This window comes from Herpailurus yagouaroundi, unplaced genomic scaffold (assembly GCF_014898765.1).
Source record: "Herpailurus yagouaroundi ecotype Mexico unplaced genomic scaffold, PumYag 198, whole genome shotgun sequence".
Classification (NCBI taxonomy): Eukaryota; Metazoa; Chordata; class Mammalia; order Carnivora; family Felidae; genus Herpailurus; species Herpailurus yagouaroundi.
In genome coordinates, this window is record NW_024412429.1 from 20,330,819 (window position 1) to 20,357,183 (window position 26,365).

The window sequence follows — 26,365 nt, forward strand, 5'->3', positions numbered from 1 at the left end:
AGACTGATGAATAAACCTCTGGTCTATTCTTTCTCCTCTTGATATTCAATATTTATTTAAAGAGGAAAGGTAGGGGCGCCTGGGTGGCGCAGTCGGTTAAGCGTCCGACTTCAGCCAGGTCACGATCTCGTGGCCCGTGAGTTCGAGCCCCGGGTCGGGCTCTGGGCTGATGGCTCAGAGCCTGGAGCCTGTTTCCGATTCTGTGTCTCCCTCTCTCTCTGCCCCTCCCCCGTTCATGCTCTGTCTCTCTCTGTCCCAAAAATAAATAAAAAACGTTGAAAAAAAATTTTTAAAGAGGAAAGGTAAAAATAAATAACTCTTCATTTCTATTCTCCAGGACAACTGCTATTTTATGCAAATAACATGTTGTCTATGGGTATATGACCATTAACTTTTAGTTTTACTGAAAATGAACTATAGACATTCCTTTCTGTATTTAATTTTTTTTGACAAAAATTATATACTTCTGGTGGGTACAACATGTCTTGATAGACATATACATTGTGGAATGAATGATCACCACAATCAAGGTAATTAGCATATCTATCACCTCACATAATTACCTCCTCCCTTTTTTGTAATAACAACATAAAGATCTACCCTCTTAGCAAATTTCAATTATCCAGTAAAAAGAATGAAACAAATTCAGGAGCTAAAGAATACAGTGAATGAGGGGCAGCTGGGTGGCTCAGTCAGTTAAGCGTCCAACTAGAGCTCAGGTCGTGATCTCACAGTTCTGGGGTTCAAGCCTTGCTTTGGGCTCTGTGCTGACAGCTCAGAGACTGGAGCCTGCTTCGGATTCTGTGTCTCCCTCTCTCACTGCCCTTCCCCTGCGCATGCTCTGTCTCTCTCTCTCTCTCTCTCTCTCTCTCTCTCTCTCTCTCTCAAATGTAAACAAAACTTTTTTTACAAAAGAATACAACAATGAGATGAAAAATGCAGAGTGCTCTTTGAGCAGAGTGGTTTGTTACTTCTTCACTGCTGCTTTATCATTTAATCCAATGCTCTTGAGAGATAGGTGAAGAGGGTTTCCTATTTATGATCTGTCTGCTTTGTTTTCTGGCTACATGAAGTTCTCCTCCCATTCCCCTTCCCTCTTATTCCAGAGCCATATTCAGTGACAGGTGGCAGGCTGAGTGAGCCTGCGGGAAACAGATACATTTCAGATCGAGGACATTGCTGCAAACCCATTATCCGGGCAAATAATGCAGTGGTTTTATACAGAGGCTTGATCAGGGACTAGTAGATTTTCGAAAGAATGAAGTGAAGGGTACTGAAGAAAAGGAGATAGATTCAAAGTTCCAGACCTCCATTTTTTGTCTAATACAGAACTTTTAAGCCATAGAAGCAGGTTCTGCTGGGCACCCTGACATAATTAGACAGAGAGAGAGACAAGCACGGTTCACAGTATCCCACTTTATTTTCATTAGCTGGCACTACCTGATGCTGAGTTTGAGCAATCACATTTTGGACCTTCTGACTTGGAGCGTGGTGTGATAGAAACAGCTCTAAATATGCCAGAAGGTAAGTGTTTAAGACCTGGTTTAGCCTCTCATTAGCTCTGCAGACATGGGCAAGTCACGTAAAACCTCTGAAGCTCACTTTATTTGAGTGCAAAATGGGGTTTAGAATACATTAAAAGGCTGTTGGGAGAAGGACATGGGATCATGAGAGTAAAAAAAGTCTGAAAGCTATTTAGAAAATTAGGTATTGCAATCTCTCTTCTTGGTAATATGTCCTGAACAACATTTTTTTTTCAAATGAAGGTTTTTATTGTCTGCTTTTGTGTCTAGAAATGTTCACCTACTAGAAGTAAAAAATAGATATAGACACTTCCCTTTAACAGAGTGTTCAAGATGTAAAATGCAGGTGGTGTCGATGAGGCTGAATCAAGGTAATCACAGGTGGAACAACTCATCTAGGAAGTGGCAAAATAGAATCTGGCTGAAGTAGAGAAGGAAGCAGAAAGAGGGAGGGAGAAGAGAAGAAGAGAGGGGGAGAGGGAGAGAGAGGAAAGAGGGAGAAATAAGACTTTGGGTGTTATTGGTAATCTCCAGGGCTAAACTACGGTTTGGTGTTATCGGTAATCTTTAGAGCTAAACCACAATTTCTCAACTTTAGCTGCATGCTGGAATCACCCATGACATTAAAAATACTGTTGCCTGAGTTTCATCCCCAGAAATTCTGACTTAATTGGCCCGGGGTAGATTTTTTTTTAAGTGCTTCGGGTGATTCTATTCTGCAGCAAAGCTGAGAACCGCTGAACCAAAGCACTGCCTCTCTGACCTGAATGAACATACAAGTCACTTTGAAAATGCAGCCTGGAGGGGCGCCTGGGTGGCGCAGTCGGTTAAGCGTCCGACTTCAGCCAGGTCACGATCTCGCAGTCCGGGAGTTCAAGCCCCGCGTCGGGCTCTGGGCTGGTGGCTCAGAGCCTGGAGCCTGTTTCTGATTCTGTGTCTCCCTCTCTCTCTGCCCCTCCCCCGTTCATGCTCTGTCTCTCTCTGTCCCAAAAATAAATAAACGTTGAAAAAAAAAAGAAAATGCAGCCTGGAATAGTGCCTGAGGTTCTAGCTCCTAACAGGCACCTAACAAGCTTTCTCTAACTTCTGGACAGTTTTAGTGAGGTAATTGAAAAAGTGATAAAATGATGATGATAATGACAGCTAACGTTGAATGAATGTTGCTGGGGAAAGAAAATTTTTCTCTATCCTTTTAAGTTCTTCTGGCTGGCCTAAGAATCAAATTCACCTGAGAGAGATTAACAGAAGGAAATCAAATTTAATGACTAGGTACAGGTAATCCACATAAGCATAAAAGATTCCAAAGACAGGCAGAGCAAGAAAAGAGGGTAAGGAGAAAGAGGGTGAGGAGAAAGAGGGTAAAGGTTTGGGGTTTCAGAGGGAATGAAGGCAACTCAAAGGAAGAATGGAAAGAGGCATCCAAATGTTTGCTGGGTCACCCAGAAGCAATGGGCTATAGAGAGGGATTTTAACAAACAGACTTTGCTAAGTTCCTCTTGTCTACCACCCCTAATTCATATTATAATGTAGTTATCTACGTGATAGCTCTCTTTGAGGAGCATGTCCTCTATCTAAATTTTTTTTAAGCACTTAAGAGTAAGGTCAAAGTTTCTTCCTGAGTCTTTTGGGCCTTAATTGTTTTCAGCTCAAAATAATCTGCAGGCCAAAGTGACACATCTTGAGGCAACTTGTTCTGAACCCCTAAATATATGCCAGACACTGTGCTGGATATTTCCAGGGTTAACTTGTTAAAATCCTAAGAACAACCTAAAAGGGGTTGGTATTATCATTACCCTGGTTTTACAAATGAGGGAACTGAGGCTTAAAAAGTCAGATATCTTACCTAAGTTTGAAAACCTGGTAAACATATTTGAATTCTGGTAGTCTGACACTGAGCCTGTGCTCTTAGTGATTCTATTATCCCAATTCTGAAATGATTCCGTAGCCCTACTTTTTAAGTGTTAGGTATACTGCAGGAGAGAAAATCTGAAAGAAAAAAGCAAAAATAGGAAGCATCTGAAATACTGGTGCAGATTTAAACGAGATTAAAACCCACAACCTGTCTCATGGCTTTTCACTATGGGAACAGCTAGGAGTGGCATGAGAATTGTTACAGAGAAATCATTAATACTTTACTCTGGATAAGTCAAGTCATAGACTTTGTCAAGATTAACAGCCACGGACTCAACTTATACTGCTCATTATATCACATGGGCAAATTTAAAAATCCTAAAACCTCGGTCACATCCCAAACCGAATAAATCAGACTGTCTGAGAATAGGGCCCATACATTAGCATTTGGTAAAGCTTCTCAGGGATCCCAAATTGCAGCAAAGGTTGCTGATCACTGGGTTTGGAGTATGAGGTCCTGGGAGGAAATTGATGCCACTAATGATAGAGTCTAAATGTCACATTTCCTGGGCAGCTTATTCTAGCAGCTAGAGGTATTTTCTTTTTTCTCTGAACCTCCCTGGCTTCTATCTCTACCTCTCTGAGAACACTGACCACATTCTGCCTTTAAGCTAAGTATTTGTGCCTTTGTTCAGAGAAGTGCCTTACAAAAGGCTTTTCCCTAGACAATGTCCTTGAGAGAAGTCATCGTTAACAAAGGATTCCATGGTCAAAACAGTTGAATTAACATTGTAACTGAACCTAACAAAAGAATTTGTCCACCCCAATGCACAGCAAGCCAATAAAAACTGACACCAAGATTTTGCAGTGAAGAAAAATAGGCACTTTATTGGTGTGGCACCATCCAGGAAAACAGAGAGCCAATACCCCAAAGTCCTGAATTCCCGGATGGCTGACAAATGAGGGTATTTAAAGACAAAATTTGAGCCAGGGGTCTCTCGAGAAGGTAGACACCATTGCTTGGAGACCCATGAGGTCATGCCACTTCGTCTGATCCTCTGGAGGTCTTTTCTTGAGAGAGACTTGGAATCCAAAAAATATCTTAATTCATTATGTTAGAAGTTTCATTAAGTACATTTGGTGATTATATCTTCAGGGTATCGCTGGTTGGTTAACTACTTGTAAGCTAGTGAGGTTGCATTCCTATAGGTTCCTTGGCCAGTCCCGCCATGCCTGGGAGAAACAGGACCTTAGTGTTCATTCTTTCACCTGAAATGACAAAGATGGAAGCCAGATTCAGCACTGTGTATGTGTCACTCTCTTAGAGACTTCCAATGATTACTTCATAAAAGCTCTAAGATGTTCTGTAGTAAGGAAGCATCTTTAACTTTGTTTAGGTGGGAGTTTTCAAAATTATCTGAACGTAAAATACTCTTGACATTCTGTTTTTATACACAAAGTTCGGGGAGAGGAAATTCTAGTTTAGAAAAGAAGGATGGGCTTATAGAGTAAGAGCTGGTTATAAATCTAAGAAAAATAATAGCAAACCTCACAAGTTATTGTGAAGAATTAAAGCAAATGAGATAATAAATAATAAATATAATAAGTCATAGTAAATTAAATTTCATCACTTATGTAACATGTCTATTATAGTTCCTGTTACTATGGGCTACTTTCTTTTTTGTCTTTTTAGTCTCAAGAGTATCTAGGACAGGTCTTACCTTTTACACACACACACACACACACAGAAACAAAGTTGTTTTCCTTCTTTCAAAATTGTAAGAAAATCCTACACTTTATAGGTGGATGTCAAGAGCACTAAATGCCACCTAAATTGATATTCTTTTCTGCATTTCCTCTATTATTAATGCTTATAGAGTAAGAAGAAACTATTGAAGACAATCTCCTGTTAAAATTTAGCACTCACTATTGCTTGCTTGCTTGCTTGATTGATTGGGTGTTCACTGGGCAATTATTATGCACAAGACACTCTGGGAGATGAAAACATTGGTAAGACACAGTCACTTAGGGGCTCACTGTAGTGCTATGTCTATATAGAGGGGGAAATATAAAGAATAGAAACCAGTGATTTTGTTGTTGAGGGCACATACAGTTCATCTTCCAGCGCTACCTCTCGATTCCCATCCTGCCTCACTGCGTATTCAGTCTAAACCCAGCTCCTATTGGAGTAGACTAGTTCCAGATGAAGTTGAAAAGCAATGAAGACAAGAAAGTTCTTCATGCCCTTAAAGGTTGCTGTTTAAGGTTATTTAGTGTAACTTTTCTTCCTCAACTTGCTGGCTTCTTATGGGAGTTTTATAGGCCAGGAGGGATGAGCTATTAGTTTATTATACAAAATGTGAGCTAGGATTATAGGGAGGAGCATTTTTTTTTACCTAGACTTTTCTACAACTCTCAAGGATTACTTCTTCCTTTTTTAAAATTTGATCCAGTGGTTATATCTAACTCTTAAGGCAATGATTCTCACACCTGGCCACACAGTAGAAGCTCTAGGAGATTAGGACTTCATGTGTTTTCTTTATTTTTAAGCTTTCTAGGTACTTCCACCGTGCAGCCCCAGTTAAGAAACACAACCTTAGAAGGACTCCACTATGTTTTTCACTTTTGTTATATTAACTGCTTTATCTAAAACTTCAGGCTTGGAAAGCCCTGATGATGCTGGTTGTGTGTTTTCAACAAGGAGGGTTTACCAGAAGCACAGTCAAAACTCATGAGATGGTGAGGTTCATATCCTGACCCCTGATTCCCAGCAGCAAACTACTAAATAGGTAAAATACTGTGATACCCATTTGTACCATGAAGGTTTTAGGAAAATAAGAAACTCATTATTGCTTTTAGCCAGGTGAGTCAACAAAGCAGCGACTGGCACTTTATTTAAGATCTCTGGAAGAACCTGAAACAACTCTCTGAGCAGTTAGTCAAAGTGGACACTGATACATGGATAAACACCGCTTTCTAACTTTATCTTTGAACATAAAGGGAAGGACAGAGTATTTGGTAAAAAAATTAAATTCACCAATATTTCCAGCTTTATTTCCAAAAATATCTTAAGCGATCTTTTGATTTACAAAATGTGAAAAATACTTTCCTCTCTTATCTTTAACTCACTCGGCAGTGGGGATAAAGTCCATTTTTAATATTCAGTAGTGGTTTAGGAATCTTTCTAGGCGGTAGCTTAAGGATAATCAGCTTGGAAATATTTTTATTTTATGTTAAATACACAGAGATGGTGTTTCTTAAGCTTTTGATAAATATTTTTGGAGATAAAATTAAAGCCTGTCTCATATTTATGTTGACTATAAAGAAGAGAAATATAGATACTTTTGATTCAAAGTGAAACTGCTTTATACTTTATACATAATGCTCTGCAGTATTATTTTAACATACAGAAGAGCCAAAGAAAATTAAATTTGTCATTCAGTTTTTTCCCTGCCTATGTCAACAGAAATGGTAAACAGCAAGATGATAATCAGGCAACACTAAATCTTTCATGAGTGCATATTTTCCCATTAGTGTGGCCTTTATTTTAAGGCAAATACAGAATAGTTGAGTAGAAAAGGGAAGGTGGATAGTGATGTGGAAATTGTTGGCGTTCAGAGCCAATGGCCAAGAAAGAATTCTTGAGACATCTTCCATGCCAAAAGGTGTTTTTATTAAAGCATGGGGAGGGGCCCCTGGGTGGCTCAGTCGGTTGAGCATCTGACTTAGGCCCAGGTCATGATCTTGAGGTTCACAAGTTCGATCTTGAGGTTCACAAGTTCCAGACCTTGCTTCGGATTCTGTCTCCCTCTCTGTCTGCCTCTCCCAAGCTCGTGCTCTGTCTCTCTCTCTTTCTCAATAAGTAAATTAATTAATTAATCAATTAATTAATTAAAAAAAAAAAGCACAGGGGAACAGGACCCGTGGGTCCTAAAGCTGCACTGGGGTTGTGACGGGTGACTCATTATATACTTTCAAGTTGTGAGGGGGTCAGGGATAGCCTAAGTCTCTAAGGAATTTTAGAAACAAGTTTTCAAGGACCTTGAGGGGCCTTGCTATTGTGAGAAAAAGGTCATTTACTGTTCAGTAGAACCTCAGTCATGAGACCCTTCATATGTCTGTCAGTGGGCCATATGCTTGGAGGATGGTTGCCAACATATATTTGGGGAGTAGAGATAAACGAAGTTTCCAAAGGAATTTTTATGTGTTAATGTGGACTCCCAGAATCCTGGGTGGGAGTGGGGATTGGGCTAAGATTGCCTTTTGCAGTTAGCAAAGTGTCATGATCTAGGCAGCTGAGCTCCTGGAGGGAGGTCACTCTGCCTGTCTCAAGGATTTGTCAATGGGCTGTAAGCTGTCAGGAAATGCGATTTTTTTCTTTTGCCTTTGTTTCCCACATCCAGCAGTATTTAGAGTCTCTGGGGTTTCAGACCTCAGATCTAGAGATTCAGACCTGGGGGTAAAAGAAGCAATGAGGATTAACAGTCTTTCTGAAGCTAGAACAAGCTGAAAGAACAATCATTTGATCAGTATTTTACCACCTCTGGGTGCAAATTCTCTGAAAATCCACCACAGCAGAGAACCTGATCAGAAAAGTGAATATAAATAATGCCATGAATTGCAACCCACTTGTATATTGGAACGGTCACGTCAACTTCCGGGGCTCAGTAGGCACTGCTAATGTGGGTCACTGGTCAGAACTCCTCCGTAAACTTCCATCTTTCTGGGTCTCAGCTCTGCACCTCTGAGCCTCCCTTTTGCTGAGAAGTTTGCAGCCCCTCTCTCCATTAAGGGTATGCTTTTTACAGTTGAAATAAATCAGATCTAATCAAGTGACAAATGATGTCTATTTCTATAGGAGAAGTGGAATGTATTTCATCAAGTCAGGTAAGCAGCAAAAACTGCTCACTGATAGGGGTCCTCCCTTCTAGAAAAGTGTTTCATTGTATCACTAGGGTTCTGCAGTAATCCTGCGGAGGTATGCATTTCAGCCCCTCTGTATCTCATTATGCTTTGGTTATTTAACAAGCGGGTGGTAAGAAGAGAAATTAATTGGCGTTTAACTAAAACTCACAAGAAATTTAGGAAGTTTAATGATGTTTTCAATGATTTAAAAGTGCCTGTCCCCATCACCACTACTTACGGTAAATCAAATATCTTATTACGGAAGGATTAAGGTCATTTTAAGTCACATCTAGCTACTTGGGGTGACAGAACCTTCCCTGAAGGCCTGGAAGCGTTCTTTGCCATTAGACTAGATTTTGACAAAAAGATTGGTCACAAAACCGTGCTAAAAGTTTCTGTTACGTGTTAGTGAACATGGCTACATGAAAGCAGATAATGCATTGTAGTGAAAAACTGGGGGAAAAAAGAGAAAACATATGAAAAAATCTACACTAGCAAGTACTCTGTCTTCTGGGTGTAGGCAAGGTGGTGAATGTGCCAAAGATACAAGGGAACGTGTCAACTGAAAGAAAATCAGCCTTAAAGTAGGTTAGTAAATGCTTTATTCATCGTCTTACTGAGGACTCTAGCCTGGGAGACAGCCTTCCAGATTGCTCCAAAGCTTGTTAGCTGCAGAAGATTATATTCACAAAACGGGAAAGAGGTATATATGCTCTCAAGCAGCTCTCCAAATAATATGTGTCATAAAGTATAATCTATTACCGTTGTTAAAATTAAGATTTACTGATTGCCACATGGACACGAGAAAGACCCTTAGGTCATCTTACCATGTTATGTTTCTATCACATCTGATGGTTTAAAATATTATGGGGGCGCCTGGGTGGCTCAGTCGGTTAAGCCTCTGACTTCGGCTCTGGTCATGATCTCCTGGTTCACGAGTTCGGGCCCCACATCAGGCTCTGTGCTGACAGCTCAGAGCCTGGAGTCTGCTTCAGATTCTGTGCCGCCCTCTCTCTCTGCCCCTCCCCTGCGCATGCTCTGTCTCTCTCTGTCTCTCAAAAATAAATAAACATTAAAAAAAATTTTTTTAATAATTCAAAAAAAATATTGCTTGTGTTAGGGGGCAGATTTCCTGTTCCCTTTAAGGGTCCTTCTAGCTGAACTAGGAATCAAATTGGCATGACACAGATTAACAGTGTATATATGGAGAATCTACATAGACATGGAAATTCCAAAGACAGTCGGGCAAAATGAAGTATATATGTCATTCTTTAGCAAGGAGAAGGGGGCAGCAGTCTGGGACTTTAGAGGAAAGGAGTGCACTTCTTCACAGGGCAGTAAGAAGAAACAAAGCTGTTTGGTAATTAGAAGTTTGCCCTGCCAGACAGATGGGTCACTCATATAAAATTTATCTTTGGAAATACCCATTATTCTGGGGAAGACCTCTAATTTAGATTCTTCTGTGTAATTAAAGGACAGGCAAACATTTCTCTTAATGAAGCCTGCAGGTTCTCGATTGTCTTCAGCTCAAAATAATCTTCACGCGAGAATGGGCCACTTGGGGGCGACCTGCCCTCTGACCCTACACTTGCAAGCCTCTGGTTAACCGGTTTTCTGGTTCTTCCTGGTTTTTATTCCTCCTTGAGGTCACCTGAGATGGTCACATTAGTTGGCTACTCAGTTTTAGTAGAGGTTTGGATGGTTTAGTGTCAGTAACGTAAGCTTTGGATTCTGATGATCCTTTGAATTCTGTCATTCTTATGAGCTGTGTGACCCACGACAAGCTACTTGTCCATCCAAGCCCCAGTTTTCTTATCTATAGATTGCGGGTAATAACTGTGGCAGTGACAATGAAACATGCTCACCATTTGCACCTTTAGGAATTATCATTTCCCAGCCTCCCTTGCAGTTAGATTTCAGGGGTCACACGACTGGCCATTCACTTTCAGTCTGACTCCTACGAACATCCTACCCAAATCTCCAGCTCATACAGTTCCCTTACTGCAGTCACTTGGAGACCGCACGTTCCATGGGGGGCTTGCTACAGGGATGAAAGAGAGTGGCCTAACCTGAATGTGATTTCACATGAGCATGAAATAAATGTTATTTTATGAGACACTGAGATTGAAGACATCTGGGAACAATACTAGGGGAAAATGGAATGTAGGTTGGATTTGTTAAACTGCCTGTAGACCACTATTGATCGGTATGGTGGAATTTTAGGTATGTGTTATATAGGATAATTGTAGTGAAAAAAGAGAATACTTACACAATCATTTAAGTGTAACAAATTACTGGAGTGCTTGGGTGGCTCGGTTAAGTGTCCGACTCTGGATGTCATCTTAGGTCATGATCTCATGGTTCATGAGATCAGACCCCTGTCTGTGCTGACAGCACAAAGCCTGCCTGGGATTCTCTCTGCCCTCTCTCCTCCTCCCACCTGCATGCCTATGTGCATTCTCTCTCTCTTTTTCTCTCTCTCTCTCAAAAATAAATAAACATTGACAAAAATTAAGAAAATAAATGTAACAAATTACTATTGATAGGAGTCACAGGATGTATTGCCCGAATATGCTGTTTTATTAACTCACTGACATTGAATAGAGTTGTTTTGTAGAGTTGCAGTCCCTGAAGTGGAACAGGGGTCCTTAAGACCAGACACACTGGAGTCAAAGAACAGAAGATAACATCTCCAGAACATGATCTCATTCTCCCCCAGTCACTGAATGCCACTCCACCCAGACCCTAATTTTTGCCTTTAAAAACCCTCACTTGTAAGTCGCCAGGCAGTTTGAGATCTTGAGCATTAGCTTCCTGTTCTCCTGGATGGCACCACATGAATAAATAGCCTCTGTTTCTTCATTGCCAAACTCAGTATGCATGGGGCACACAGACTCTGGTTTGGTTGCAAGATTGTAGTCCTCTCTCCTATTCTCCCTTTCTCCTCTTTTTTCTCCTTCTTCCCTCCCCTCTCCTCCCCTTACCTCTCCTGCCTCCCTCCTTCCCTCCCCCTTTCCTCCTCCCTCCCTCCCTTCCTCCCTTCCTCTCTTCCTTCCTTCCTTCCTTCCTTCCTTCCTCCCTCCCTCCCTTCCTCCCTTCCTCTCTTTTTTCCTCCCTCCCTTCCTCCCTTCTTCCCTCCCTCCCTCCCTCCCTCCCTCCTTCCCTCCCTTCCTCCCTTCCTTCCTCCCTCCCTTCCTTCCTTCCTTCCTCCCTCCCTCCCTTCCTCCCTTCCTCTCTTTCTTCCTCCCTCCCTTCCTTCCTTCCTTCCCTCCTCCTTTCCTTCTCTCCTGATACTAAACACAACCTAGCATATCCTGATTAATGCAAACTTCACACCTCCTTCACACAGTTGTAAGGATTGAACATCAAGGATACTGGGGGCATAGAGACACACAATAAGCCTAATACATTTATTAATATTTTGTATCACCCAAACTCATTGTATTAGGGATAAAAATGTCGGGGCTTAAAGGAGTTAAGTGATTTACCACAACCACCTAATTTTGAATATAGCTAAAAATTTCCAATTTAGGGTTCTTCAAAATATATTGCAATTTGCACTGAAATCAGAGGCTCGCTTCAGTGAAAGAGACATTTAGATACGTTGGATCTGTTGAATGTGAGGTTAGTCTATTCAAATGACAACTGATGGGGTGCGTGGGTGGTTCAGTCAGTTGAGTGTCTGAACTCTCAGTTTTAGTTCAGGTCATGATCACAGGGTCCTGGAGTCAGGCCCTGCACTGGGCTCCCCACTGAGCACAGAGCCAGCTAAGGATTCTCTCTCCTCAGCTCCTCCCCCATTTGGTCTCTCTCTCAAATAAAATTTTTAAAAATAATAAAATGACAACTGAGTTTATTTCAAGAAAGTAGCCAACATGTTAAAATTTTAGTGATAACCAGTGTTGATCTCAAGTTTGTAATTGTTGGGTGGTACTTATTAGTAATTTAGCTGACTAACTCTATATCCACTTATGGAAGTTTTCACGTTTTTGAGGAGAGGAGTCGTTCTTTCTCTAATTTTGTTTTTAACTTTAAATTTCTTTCAGTGAACATTCTGGAAGTAGTAATGACCTACTTAAAAAAAAAAAGTGACCTTTTAAGAGAAATTCCCAGGAAACATGTTACTTTAGAATGGCATATTAATTAATATGTGTTAATTAATAAATATGTAGGGGAGCAAATTTTGCCACCCCCAGATATCCCCGTTTGGTATATTGGTTATTTTAGGCTGGTTATTTTTAAGAAACTTCAAATGTAGGTGAAGCTCTGAAATCCAAGTGAAAGTTATCTTTTTGTAAAGATAAATTTACATACATAAGGGAAATCTCCATTTGTAAGCCTGTCTGCTTTGCTGTACAAGGAAGAGGGGGGAATAATTCTAACTCTCTAGAAAGACTTAACAATGGAAAAGACAACTACTTAAGTCTGCATAACAACCTTACCTTTGTTTACTGTGCTTTTCCTCAACACCTCCCATAACTGACTCCCCACACCCAATATCTGCTTTTGTCTTTGGCTGAGGATGGCATTTAAGGTGATGTCTTTGGCCATTTGGGGAATTACTCAGTTTTTCTGGGTCTCCCTCTCCACCATGCAGGAGGTATGTATGTTATTGATCTTTTGTTTGATTTTCTCCTGTGAATCTGTCCCGTGTCAATTTGATTCTTAGACCGGCTAGAAACACTTCTAAGGGTAGACAAGAAATTTTCCTCCCCAACACTCTTACAAATGGAGATTTCCCAAATGTAAATATTTCTTACAAAAGGGTAACTTCTACTTGCATTTCGGAGCTTCTCCTGTGTTTGTAGTTCCTTAAAAATAGTCAGCTTGAAATAATCACCATGCCAAGAGGCATATCTTGGGGTGGCGATATTTGCTGTCTTACAAATACAGTAATGACTATAAATATTTTTTACTTCAAGCATTTTTCTAGTGTTTTTATAAATTACTACAATTAAACAATGATTTTGAGTTAGATTTTTTTTTTTTCTCCTGTTGGTAGCTTTTCATTGTGAGTCAATATGGGGTGATGATTCTGCTTGTGGATTTGGCTTCTGTAACAATGGATTCTCTCCATAGAGAATGCCCATTGGGAGACATTCATATCCAGTTCCCAACTAATGATTTTGTAATGGAATAATCGTGAGTCTGCTCCTTGGTAAGTTACAGGTAAATTACTCGAGCATTGTCATAAAGAAACTTTATTTGCAGCAAGTAAGGAGATGACAGAGAATAACTTCCAAAGCCATGACTCCCTGAGCAGGGATGAGTGTTTTTCTTTTTTTTAAGGTTTTTTTTTTTTTTTAACATATATTTATTTTTGAGAGAGAGAACACCAAGCGGAGGAGGGGCAGAGAGAGAGAGAGAGAGAGATAGAGAAAGAGAGAGAGAGAGAGAGAGACAGAATCTGATGAAGGCTCCAGACTCTAAGCTGTCAGCACAGAGCCCGAGGTGGGGATCGAATTCACTAACCACAAGATCATGACCTGAGCAGAAGTCAGACCCTCAATGACTGCTGCCCGGGTGCCCCTGGGTTCTTTTTATTTAGAGTGAGAATGAATATTCAGAAAGAGGAGCTTTGTCTTACATGTAAAAGTGGGCATAAAGTTGCACAGCCTTACTGAGGAAACACGCCTAAGTATGTATTCTATGTATATTAATGAAGTTGTACTCATCTTTCAGGTGGAGACTTTCACATTATAATGGAACAGAAGTAACTGTTGGACAAGGGGAAGGTAGTATGGGCATGATCTGAGAGCCAGAGCTCACCTAAACTGGTTGGGGTCTTGGGGGCTCACTACTCGGGTAGGGAAAGCAAGGCCTTGCTTACTTTTGATATAGCACAGGGAGTTTTACCACTGATTTATTGTCTCCAATGTGGTTAAGCTATTTCCTGGCCTCAGAGACTGTTAGTTTTTGCATTCCCTTTGTTCCCTTAAAACCCTTGACCGCTAAGGTTTTTGCATTTCTTTGTAATTCTGATACCTTTTGGAAAGTTCCGTAGGATGTGCATACATCAAGGAAGTAGGGCATAGATCAAATAGCTGGGGGCCTAAAACCGACTTCTCTTGTGGCCGGAAAGCTTTGTCTCATTTTTCTTTTTCTGGGGACCCCTAACTCTTTCTGCCTACAATTCTATTATTTTGCTACTCAGGCTAAGTATGCTAGTTTGTATAAAGAGCTTATAGAACGGTTTTCAGGGTCTTATTGTTGCAGGATTTTTTTACTTCCATATCCAAGGTTTGTTGTCTCCATGCTTTGAAGAATGCAGAGGTGAACACAAAATAAAATGAGCCACAGGCCAAAGTTTATTAGAGGAGAAGATCAGTAAGAAAGAAAAGTATGAAAGCTGTCTTTACAGAGAGGGGGCATTCAAAAGTAAATGGCCAGGACTTTAGGCTATGAGCTTTGTTTTATAGAGTTTTGGTAGGCTTCCTTCCCTCCCCCTTGTTCCTTCTCAGGTTCCACTCTCATTGGCTAGGTACCTCTAAATGCGTAGTCATTCCTTTTTTTGATTGGCTCATTTTTATCATATGAGGGATGGTTTATGGCCATACCCTTCCTATGGGTCCTACATCTTATGGCCGACTAGTAATTTTTAGTCAGGTCTCCGTTGGTCAAATTGCTGAGGAAAACCTGAGGGGAGTAGGCGGTGTCTGTTGCATTCTTAAGAGGAACTTTATGCTTGAGGGAGTTTGCTCCAGGTCAGACATTCCCAGAAGAAATGTTTTAAAATATGTGTTTTTCCTCCACCCCGGTTCTTTTAAGCCCCGGACTCTTCTTTTCTGCCTACTGAATCCTATCTTTCCCTATCATACTATTTTGAAAATAGCATCAGCGTAATTTTCCGCACAGTGTGGTGGTTCAGAGTATGGGCTTTGGAGCCCAGGGAGTGTAGTACATACAGCTTTACATCCCACTAACTTTGTGATCTTAGGCAAGTTACTTGGTTTTTTTGAACCTCAGTTTTCTCATCTGTAAAATGAGAAGAAACTGTAATGCCCGAAGTTCCGAAACCTCCCACAAAAGTCCACCAGAGTCGTGAGTCAAAGCCAAGCGGCAAGGGTCGTTTATTGCAGGTTCGAACCTGGTCCCCTGCGCACTCGTCGCCGGTGATGCAAGAGGCCTTGATCAGGGTTGGTACAGCGTTTTTATAGACAGAGACAAATAGCACAGGGGAGGTTTCAAATTATGAGGGGCCTGATTAGTTGATTTTAAAGTAAGGACATTTGTTGTTCTCTGATTGGGCGTCCTTTGTCTGTCCTTTGGCGGGAAGGCTTTGTCCCTTACTTGTGGCGGGAGGAAAAAGGGGGAAGGGGGAAGAGGGTAGGGTAGGTGGGGAATGTGCTTAAGCAAGCAGGTTTACAGAAGCGAGAAATGCCGGTTACTTTATGTACAATTACTCATTCCATTACCTATCAGACTACATTTAGGAAGGTTTACAACCCATTCTACTACACAGCGGGTTACATTCAGGAAGGGCTTCACAATGCTCGTAGCAAACAGCAAGCAAAACAGACTTCTCAGCAATTGTATTTCTTATCAAAGATCCATAATAAGCAGAAAAGAGAACCTAGCTTTAAACTAAGGCAGGGCTGTCATTTGGATTGTTCCTTTCAGAAACCCTACCTCAAAGGATGTTACAAAGTTAAATGTGGCATGAAATATAAAATTCAGTGAATAAATAATAATTATTACCAAATAACTATTAACATAATCTTAGAAACCAACCTGAAGAAATATACAGAGGGTAAATCTTTGGTGTGGAGTAATTCCTCATCCTATTTATAGGATTTGAAAAATTTTAAACAATCTAAGTGTGATTAAAGACAATTACAAGATATCCGTACAACGAAGTTTATGGAGTATTTTTGTTAATATCAGTAAGAAATGCTTTGAATGCTTTTAGCATGTGAATATTCAGTAGGTCATTTTAATGATTTATGCACCTGGGTGGCTCGGTTGATAAGGCTCAATTTGGCTCACTTCGTGATCTCCCTGTTAGTGAGTTCAAGCCCCGAGTCAGGCTCTGTGCTGACAGCTCGGAGCCTGGAGCCTGCTTCCGATTCTGTGTCTCCCTCTCTCTCTGCCCCTCCCCCACTCATACCCTGTCTCTCTTTCTCTCTGTCTCTCAAAAATAAATAAACATTAAAAATTAAAAAAAAAAAGAAACAAATAAATAAACATTAAAAATTAAAAAAAAAAAGAAACATTAAAAAAATTATTTGCCCTAATCCCCCACATAGCACACAAACAGTGTTCTGTTGAGTCTTTGAAGAGAAAACATTGCCTTTCATATAATTTGCCTGCACCTCTGCCTTCCTGTTTCAGCTGCTGCTTTGCGATCTGTTTTGGCTGTGGCTGGCAGGCATTTTTCCTTATGAATGACTCTTGCATCTCTCCATAGCCATCCCTCCGCATCTATTCCTGGCTTGAACTGCCAGCGTGGTGGCACAGATCCACTTTTGACCTCTAACATCCTCTGAGGCTCTCGCCCTTGCTGTGCTTTGAGCCCAGTATCCCCTGCTACTGATCTCAGCTATTGATATCATCTGCACCCTTCACTAGGCTGGCCTGCTACTCAGCTATACCAAAACAGGTATGACTGTTTTGTATCTGACAGTGTTTATCTTTCCTACTGACCTACAGGGAGATCCCTGCCCCTTCTTGTGGCTTCTTCTAAATTTTACATGTGGGGGTGGGCGAGTGGGAGTTGGGAAACCTGTTAGGTCCCTAGAAATCCACTCTTGCCATTGAGCCACACAGCCTCTCCATCACTGAGTACATGAGGTTGTCAGGGGCTTAATCACTACCTGTCTGCCCAAGCCCTGTTGGTGATTCTTGCTCAGATTCCATTCTCTTTTGTCATGACTTTGTTTTCCCTTTTCAGGTCATTTCCTGCCAACCTGGCTTGCACAGGACCATCCCATTTATCAGCTATGCTGCTATATGTTTGAAACTGCTGCATGTTTGAACTTCTCAGTTGAGAACACAGAATGAATTATTCCTGGATCCTGATTCCATGGAGATAGGGAACTTTGCTCCAAGAGCAAGTGATCAACTCTGATCAAGTGGAAATCCTTGCTTAGGTCATAATGCAAAATTTAAAAAGCAGGAAAATCTTATAAATAGAAGATGACCTAATTCTGTTAAAACCAAACTTACTGGCATGAGAATCACTACACGAAAAAATCAAAACGTCTGTAATGTCAATATTTGGATGACATGACTATAGATTTGTTTTCAAATCTCTAAATTTCTACTACAAATTTCATGGTTTTTTTTTAATTGAAAAATGACACAATTTAAGAAATTGTTGCAAAGAAATAATCCAGAGGTTAACGTCAAATTTATTTAAAGTACAGCTGAACTTTAATTTTCTTTTGTGGGGCACCTGGGCAGCTCAGTTGGTTAAGGGTCTGACTCTCGATTTTGGCTCAAGTCATGATCTCATGGCTCCTGAGTTTCAGCCCCATGTCGGCTCTGTCAGCACAAAGCCTGCTTGGGATTCTCTCTCCCCCTCTCTCTCTCTCTGCCCCTCCCTCTTTTCTCTCCCTCAAAAATAAATAAATAAATTTTTAAAAATAAATAAAATAAAATCATCTTTAAAAAGTACAGTTTAAAATCAATCAATCAATCAATCAATAATATTCTTTTGTGATTTTACCTTGCTAAAAGAAACAGGAATTTATTTGGCTGAGTCTAGAAGCACTTATTCTCACTTCAAGCCCTTTAAGACAGCTTTACCTTGCCTTCTTCAGCTCTTTGTTTTCTTATCTTTATCTGTACTGATATTTGTGCCTGTGTGTATGTTTATCTCTATCTATCTATTATTCCCATATTCCCATCTATAGCAGATACTGCTAGTGCCCTGCCCCCTCTCGATATTCACCTTCCCCACACAGGCCAACTCTCAGGTTTCCAACCGCCAACATCTGTAACTCTTTGCCTGAAGGCTTCCTTTGGAGACAGGAGCCTGCATAGGAGACACACTGGTAGTTACTGGAATTAGCAGGCACCTCCCTCCCCAGTAGCCCCCAACCATGACAGGAATTGATAATTGAATGCTCCCCACATCCTTGTCCCATGGGGATGAGGGACAGTATGAGGCATGCTCTCCACTGTCTCCCAGAGTCTCCGGCAGGACTGAGTCCCACAGTGGTAATCTGCCTGGTAACACACCCTTTATTGGCTGCATATCATTTGCTGCTTTGCCTCCCCACTTTCCTATTGGTGCTTCCAAGGATCACTTCCCCAATATACAACTTTCACTCAAATCGTTCTCTCAGGGTCTGTTTCTGGGTAAATCTATCCTAATAAGATACTCACATTCATATCCATTTCCTGTAGTTCATAAGAAAATGGCTTATGGGTTATAGCTGCCTCTGAGCTAAGCCTGAGCTCAAAATGTGGCAAGACGCTGACAAAAGTAGCAGAATCTTAGGCAGCAATGCTGGAACAATGGTTAAAGTGAATCAAAGTATTAGTGCAGTACTATGTCTAGTTCTGGATGCAACATTTTTTAAAGGATACGCAACAATTGGAATTATCACCATGGCCTGATTAGGAGGTTAGGAACCTAATGATAAAGATAACAGTTAAAGGAAGTGAAGCTATTTGGCTTGGAGAATAAACTACTAACTAATGGCATAATCACTATTCAATGGTTGAAGGGGTGTCATGGACACAGTGCACTAAATTTATTCAATGTCTTCCAGGGGCGGAACTCTGGGCAAGAGTAAAAGAAAAGCAAAATTTGGGTTCAGGGAAACAAAACCTTTTCTAATCATTGGAGTTTTCCCTTTTCGAATGCAAGATCCTAGTCCCTGGAAATACTTCAGCAGAGGGCAAAACTCACCCGAATCCATCCCATTCCTTAAAATAAACCCAGGCCACACATGTATGCCTCCTTAGTCCCACTGAGAGTGCATTTCTCTGTCACCAGCAGTTTGGTTGTTTGAATGTCATCAGACTATCAGCCTTCCACACGCCTTGCTGCTTCTACCCCCTTGTTTTCCTGGTCCTCCAATACCTTCATCCCGGATTTGTGTCTTAGTTCTGTTCTCTGGCTAGCTTCCTGGGTTAACGTCGCTCACCTAGTGTGTGGGGCTATCTGCTCTCTCTTTGTACAAGTGCAGGTAGTAGGCCTTGTACCCCAGCCCCTCCCTCCACCTGTCCCACCCTCGCCAGAAGTGACTCCTCACCTGCCTCTGACACAGCAAGAGGAACAGGACACAGAGAAATAGAGTTGAAAATGGGGTGATAGCTTATTTTAAATGACTTCTAAATTTACTTCCAACTCAATAATTCTATGATTCTTTTCCTTTTCAGTGTTTGTTATGCTCATTCTTAAGCTGCTTCTTCTTCTTCTTCTTCTTCTTCTTCTTCTTCTTCATCTTATTAATCTATGAGCCTTGTTTCCCAAGCTACCATGAGAAAAATCAAGCCAGTTTCTGGTTTAATAGCGTCATTACTTCAACTCCCTAAACTGGGCTCTCCCTTTCTCCCATGTTCCCCGCAAGCCCCGGTGGCTAGTTTTGCCTTTCACCTTGTCTAAAGATATGTCCTTCTGTAAAGAAGGAACCTCCAGACCATGCTTTCCCTTTGGATGATGGGCGCCCTGCTTCAGCAGTCTTATGTTACCAGCAGCTCTCCTGCAGAGGACGCTGTTCCTCACACCTATTGTTGCTTTGCCAGACCTCTGGCCGGGCTCGATGGTCACCGAGTGTTGCCATGCTCTTGCGCAAGAAAGGCAGACCTTCTGCCCAGTGGGACAGCTCTTTTTGATGCCAAAAGGAGAGCTTGTTCTTCATGATGAAAACATGTGTTGTTCCAGTTGGCAGAGTTAGGATCAGTAGGTGGAAATATAAAGCTCTGGACCCCATAAGGCTCTTGGAATAAATCTTCAGAGAACTAAGCTGGGAAAACTACACGGTGTTACAACACTCATTTCCTTTTTTCGACATTTACTGAGTGTCTGCTTTGCCCTAAAGTCTCACAAATTAGAAAGAAGAAAATGGATCTCAAACAAAAAGGAACTTAGAATCTATTAAGGGAAAGAGACATGCAAACCATAATGTAGTCGGATGGGAGTAAAATGCTGTGGGAATGAGAAAGGGGGACCAGCCCCTACATACTCGCCTGAGCTCTAGAGAGGAACATGAACTCACAGGCTCTGTGCTGGCTTGGGACAGAGCTCAAATCCCTGATGGGCCACTTGCTAGCTGAGAGACTCTGGGCAAGTTACTTCAGTATTCTAAAATATCCCTGTAGCAGTGGTACTGGGACGATTAAATGAGAATGTAAAGAACCTAGCAAAATGTCTGGCACAGAGTAAGTGGATGAACATGTTGTTTCCCTTCTCTGTGATTCCCTCTCAAAATAGTCTCTGGGAAATTATCGGGGTAGTTATTCACACATCATTTGTGCTATCTGGAGCCCAGACCCAACTGCTTCAAATGTCTTCCTTATGGTGAAGTTTCTGGACTCTCTAAAAGGAGGTCCTTATGACCTAACAGGCAATCTAAGGGTATCTTTGGACAACACACCTGAAACTTTTTCTTTTTTCTTCTTCTCCTCCCCCTCGTCCTCCTCTTCCTCCTCCTCTTCCTCCTCCTCACCCTCCTCCTCTTCCTTCTTCTTCTTCTCCTTCTCCTTCTCCTTCTTCATCTTTTGTTTCTCATTCTCTGTCCTATGACTTTTCTCTCTGAGACATCAAGCTCCCATTTCATGATTTCTCATTCTATTTTCAAGATACAGTGAAGAACCTCCCTGGTGTCTCAGCCCCTGATTCTGGAGAATCTAAATACATCGCAGTCTCATGAATGTGATCCTTGTACCATCATCGCTCTCCCCTTGGACAACACTTGGTAGATACTTTACCTTGCAGGTATCTTACAGCAGAAGATGTGAATAACAGGGGCTTACTTGTTTTGAAGACCAGTGAAGTCTCTATTGAAATAAAAGGGAATAGAACTTGAAATGTAAGGGGACAGAGGAAGGTATCACCAAAGTAAGAAACCAGGTCCTCTAGAGTGTGAGTCTTGTGGGGCACAAATGAAACAAAGATGCAGCTTTCATATGCCTCTGTTTCCAGAGCTCTGCTAGAGATCCAAGAGTCTGTCAAGTCTCACAATTCTATCAAAAAATGCAAGACAATGTCTGCCATAGCACTGAATATTCAAATTCTGGATTTAATTTTCAAATCTAGAGTTTCAGGTCCCTCCCACCTTCCACATCATCAAACTGTACTCTTCTCTATCACCCACCTGGCCTGTAGGTCTTGCATGATGTTCTCTAACTTTCATCTGGCAGACATGTTGTGAGCAAAATCAGACCATCGTAATTGTTTTTTGTACCAGTCTATTTCTCTTATTGTACCTCTTACAAAGTATGGAGAAGGAATGCACACATTTAATAAATAGAAAATATTTATTATACAGCATTATCAAGGTTATTTGACAAAGGCAGTAATGAGCCAAAGGAAAACACTTTTACAAGAAGCTAAACAACGTGTATAAGCACGTACATCAAGATGAAAAGTATCTGCATTTTTGGTATAAGGTATGTCTGTGTACATTTCCAATTTTGAACAATTATGCTGTAAGAGCTAATACTGCATTGTGTTCAGGAAAACATTTAATCATGGTAATATTAGGCATTCAGAGAAATAAAGTGATTGGTGTTGAATGTGTTCACCAAATGTTTCAGACTAAAACCTCAGAACAAACCGACATCTTACATTATTTGAATAGTAGAGCAGTTTTCCTGATCTATACTTGCTTTTAAAAAATCTGAATGCACAAGTCCTGTGATATCACAAGTCCTGTGATATCAATGCCACATATGTTAGTGGCATTAAGATATAAAACATGTTTCACGAATAATAGATAGTAGGCTTTTACTTGCTAGTTTGCCAGGAAGTAGACCATCTATTAAGCATGGGAACCATCTAATTCCCTCATTCTCCTTCATTACAGTGAAAACATGGAATTGAAATCCTCGTTTCCGTCATTTTTCAACATGGAATTGAAATCCTTGTTCAGTCATTAACACCAAAGGTGTTACAAAATAATTTTTTAAAAGAAAGGCGGTCCATTCTTGTTATGGAACCGACTAAACTCGGCAGTGGAGTATGGGAAGGCATGAGAAACATGAGCCTCAAACATCGGAGCTGATGTTAAATTCTGAACAAATGATGAGGCGGGTATTTAAAGATTCTAAGATGATTTTTGGCTGAGAAATCAGCTTCCAAATGAAGGAAGCATATTAAAATATGACTGCACATAAGCATAAACAGATATTTAAAGGGGTAAGATCCATTCCACAAATAATAGAAGAAATCAAAATGGCGAGAAGAGTCACTTTTATTGGGTGTAAAAAGGAGGATATAAATGAAATGACTGGATGACACATACGTGGTTATTACACACAGTACACAACAAAAATATAAAGAAAAGGGATGACAGCAAAAATAGAGGAATAAAAGTACATGGAAATAAAAATTAAAAGAAAGCAAAAAATGGTAAATAGAAAACTGGGGAAATTATGCCAGACAGAGAGGTTAGCATATGCTTTATAAACACTGAAAGCTCAAGTCGCTGTGGAAAATCTCTTTAAAAAAATCTAAAGTGACCTGAAATCATCTCAATACTGTCATTTCAACCTTATGTTTTAATAATGATATCTGAAAATTTATAAAATGTACTTTTTTATTGTAACCCACAGTTTTTGTGAATTTTTAATACAACACATTTTCAAGCCACTTCGTTATAACATATCCACATCATAAAATATCTGAAAAAGAAGTTCCCTTTTAGAAGAGGGAGGACCATCTGAGCAGCATAAGGAAACCATTGGACCACAGCACTCAAACCATCAAAGAGCTTCTGCAGATATTGGTGACAATACCTAAAACATCATTGGAACAAAGAAATATCTATACTATATTGGAAAGACAACTTCTAGTTGCAGTTACATTGACATTACAGTGCACAAATTTTATTATCACAAGTATACAAAGACACAGGAACACATTTACTCACAAGTTACAGGAATTATTTGTCAGTAGGAAGGATGACAATAGGAAGGACGTTATTTGTCATTGAACCAGCAAGAGTTGCTCTGAGTACACCCTTAAGTTGGAAGATGGATTTGTGTCTGTAGTACACAGGAGAAACAACGGCACCAAATACACATACAGCATTTTAGAAGTTCAACTGGTAAGTATTATTTGCTACAGTAAATGTAAGGTAACAATTTTGCCACATGGTTTGTTCTCTTTAATTAAAGGGCAGAGAAGAGCCCCCTTGGCACAAACACAAGAAAATCCGCAAGACACCTTCTGCCAGTCTCAAAACAATCGCTTGCTCTAATCTTTTCTCCGAAATCACCAATAAGCGAGTATCAAATATGGGACGTTATTTGTGCTGATTGTGTTCAAAGCCTCATGCTTATGTGTCCTCTTGCTTCTCAATCCTTCCTCCCTTAGCACTCCTGATGAAGCACTTTTTGGTGATGATTTTGCTCTGATTCCTGTTTTCCTAAATAGAGAGAAATCACAGAGCAGTAGGGTATCCATACACTTTTTTCCCAGCGCCACAAGGCTGGCCCTGGGTCGGGTGCAATGGGTGAAGGGAGGCTCCTGAAGACCAGGAGTCTGTGGGCTCAGTAAGGAGAAGGGCTGGAGAAAAATGAGCTGCCGTCCCATGGCAGCCACCATGGGTGGTTCCATGCCTGCCCCTCCTTCACCCACCTGCTCTGTCTGGCTCCAGCCTGCTCACTAAGAGTACCACGAACACCATGATGTAGTAGTGGTCCACACTACTGGTCCACATGTGCTGGACGATTCACCTGGCTGGTCCACATGTGCTGTCTCTTTTCAAGCTGGCCAAGTGTGTGTGGGCATGTCTATCTATGCACAATGTCCAAAAGAGGAGATTATTCGTGTTGATGTATTTATTTATTGACTTATTATTTATTTATTCATTCATTTATGTGGTGAAAGTTGTTTATTTTATGGGATTGTGCTTTGTCAGAATTCCCTTTCTTCCCAGAGAAGGCTTTTGAATAATTCAAGAATCGGGATCCTCGCCTGGATCCCTTTTTGCCTGCAGAGCTCAGTTCCCTCTGGCCTTCCCTACGGCAGCAGCATTGTCCTCCTTGCCTGCTGACTTCACCCTCCTCCCCCCATCTCCTCCTCCCAGCCGTCGGCGCATCTCCGGAGGTGCTGGTGCTCCCTGGTTTTTCTCGCTGTCCCCGCGGACACCTCCTCCCTACAGGGTGGAGGAGCTTTGCTTGTAGTCCCTCAGAATGACGGAGGCGTAGGTCACGTTGGGAGGGGTGCAGAGCACCGACTCGGACACGGGGGAGCTGGGCACCGAGCTGCCGGAGGCCACCGAGTCGCGGAAAGGCGACGGAGGCGTCAGAGCAGGTGAATCCTCGGGGAGGGGTTTGCTGGCCGCCTGCAGGTCCTCGTCTTCCTCCTCCAGCTCGTCTTCCTCGGTGTTCCCTTCCCGCTCGTACAAGTACTCCTGGAGGAGCTTAAACCTCTCGCTGTCGTCCTCATCCTCGTCTTCTGCCGGCGGGGAGGCGGGCTCCTCCCCGAAGGTGCTCAGCTGCAGCGGGAGCATTTGCAGGTGCTGCGGGGGCGCCGGGGGCGGGTACAGCGAGCGCACCCCGTTCCCCGGACCCCCGGGGACTGCGAGCACCGCGTTGAAATCGGGGATCCCGGTGCTGAAATTATTGACCACTCCCTGTAGCTGGTCCATCAGGGATTTCTGCGGTGGCGGTGGCTGCTGGAGGGGAGGGGGCAAGCCCTTGGGGACGGCCGGGTCGGCCAGGAAGAGGGGGGTCTCCTCTGTGGTCAGGTGGGGCGGCAGAGGCGGGGTGCTCACCGCGGTTGGCACACGTCGGTGCACCACCATGGAAGGACTGTTGGGAGGGCTGAAGCCGACCGGCTGGGCATCCTCCTCCTCCACGTTGTAAAGGGTCTTGGTGCTGGTATCGGAAAAGGTCAGGCTCTTGCCAGAGCCCTGGTAACTTTTAGTGAGGGGCTTGATGACGGCTGTTTGGTTGCAGGCCGTCTCATTGGTCTTCACGTGGACAGAGAGGCGGTGCCACATGTGCTGTCCCTTGGGCACCTGTCTTCCACCTGGTTCAGACCATGACACAGACTTGCCATTAGAACTATGAACAAAATAGAGATGGGTTTATTTGCAGGTATATCATGCACACAGGATAAGACACATACAAATTATACGCAATCCCAGCTCAAGGCAATTTGATTCCCCCCACCCCCACCCCGCTCCCGGGAGCGACTGTAGGTCTGGCGGCCAAGCCCTCAATCTCCCCTTATTACAGGTCAAAGGCCAAAAGCTGCAGCGACCCCAGGTGGCCTCTGTAGCTGCAGTCAGTGATTCCATTCACCCCAAGACAAGGCAGAACATTTTGCCCCTGAACAAGTTGTAGGGGAGAAAAGCCAGCCTGTTACACAAGCAGCTATTTTCATTTAGGTCTGAGATTTCACCAAGTTATTATACACCCACGCACAACGCACACGCCTAAGGTAACAACAAAATTGTCACTCTGTGCAAGCCTTTGAAAGATTCCAAAATTGATGGAGGAACCAAAAAATAAAACTACAGTTACACAGGGACAACAGAATATAACGACCATAGCTCTTGCCGCCCTTTCTTCTCAGTCCCTGGAACAAATTAAAGCTTTTCTCATCGTGTGCAGGTACCGGAGCAGCGTGGTCATACACACGGCAGCTGTACGGAGGAGAAGAAAGCAGATGACGGAAAACCCAGACCCACATTCCATTTAAGTGTGCCACAAGTGTTGCTTTTCTTTTTGTTTCAACGCACCATCCCCGACACTTACAATGGACCGCAATTCACATAAAGGCCCTGATTCACAGCGGCTGGTTTGGGATTTCCACACTGGGGATTTTTAACTAGGTAGTGTTAAGGAAGTCCAGCAAAATACAGATGGTTAGACCCTGGGTTAGTCCTTCAGCATAGTTTGTGATGCAAATGAGACGAAAGGAAGATTCAGAGAAAGCAGAAGTTACTGAGACAAAAGCC

General features: G+C 42.0%; 1 protein-coding gene and 1 long non-coding RNA gene across 8 annotated transcripts in view; one reads left to right on the top strand and one right to left on the bottom strand.

Annotated features, from left to right (window-relative positions):
- The first annotated feature begins 13,372 nt into the window (after positions 1-13,372).
- On the top strand, positions 13,373-17,661 carry LOC121013127 (uncharacterized). Its single transcript, XR_005782515.1, has 3 exons — positions 13,373-13,437; positions 13,962-14,014; positions 17,170-17,661. It is a non-coding gene; the product is annotated as an uncharacterized LOC121013127 (long non-coding RNA).
- Positions 17,662-24,119: 6,458 nt separating this feature from the next.
- The window catches only part of GRM1 (glutamate metabotropic receptor 1), a 434,400-nt gene continuing 432,154 nt past the window's right edge, over positions 24,120-26,365 (bottom strand). For 4 of the 7 annotated variants that reach the window (XM_040448935.1, XM_040448933.1, XM_040448932.1 and 1 more), the window contains exon 9: positions 24,120-25,466. In XM_040448935.1, the coding sequence (XP_040304869.1) occupies positions 24,554-25,466 (913 nt within the window). In that variant the 3' untranslated portion in view covers positions 24,120-24,553. The remainder of the gene's footprint in view (positions 25,467-26,365) is intronic. The other 3 variants (XM_040448936.1, XM_040448939.1, XM_040448938.1) reach the window with 3 other exon arrangements.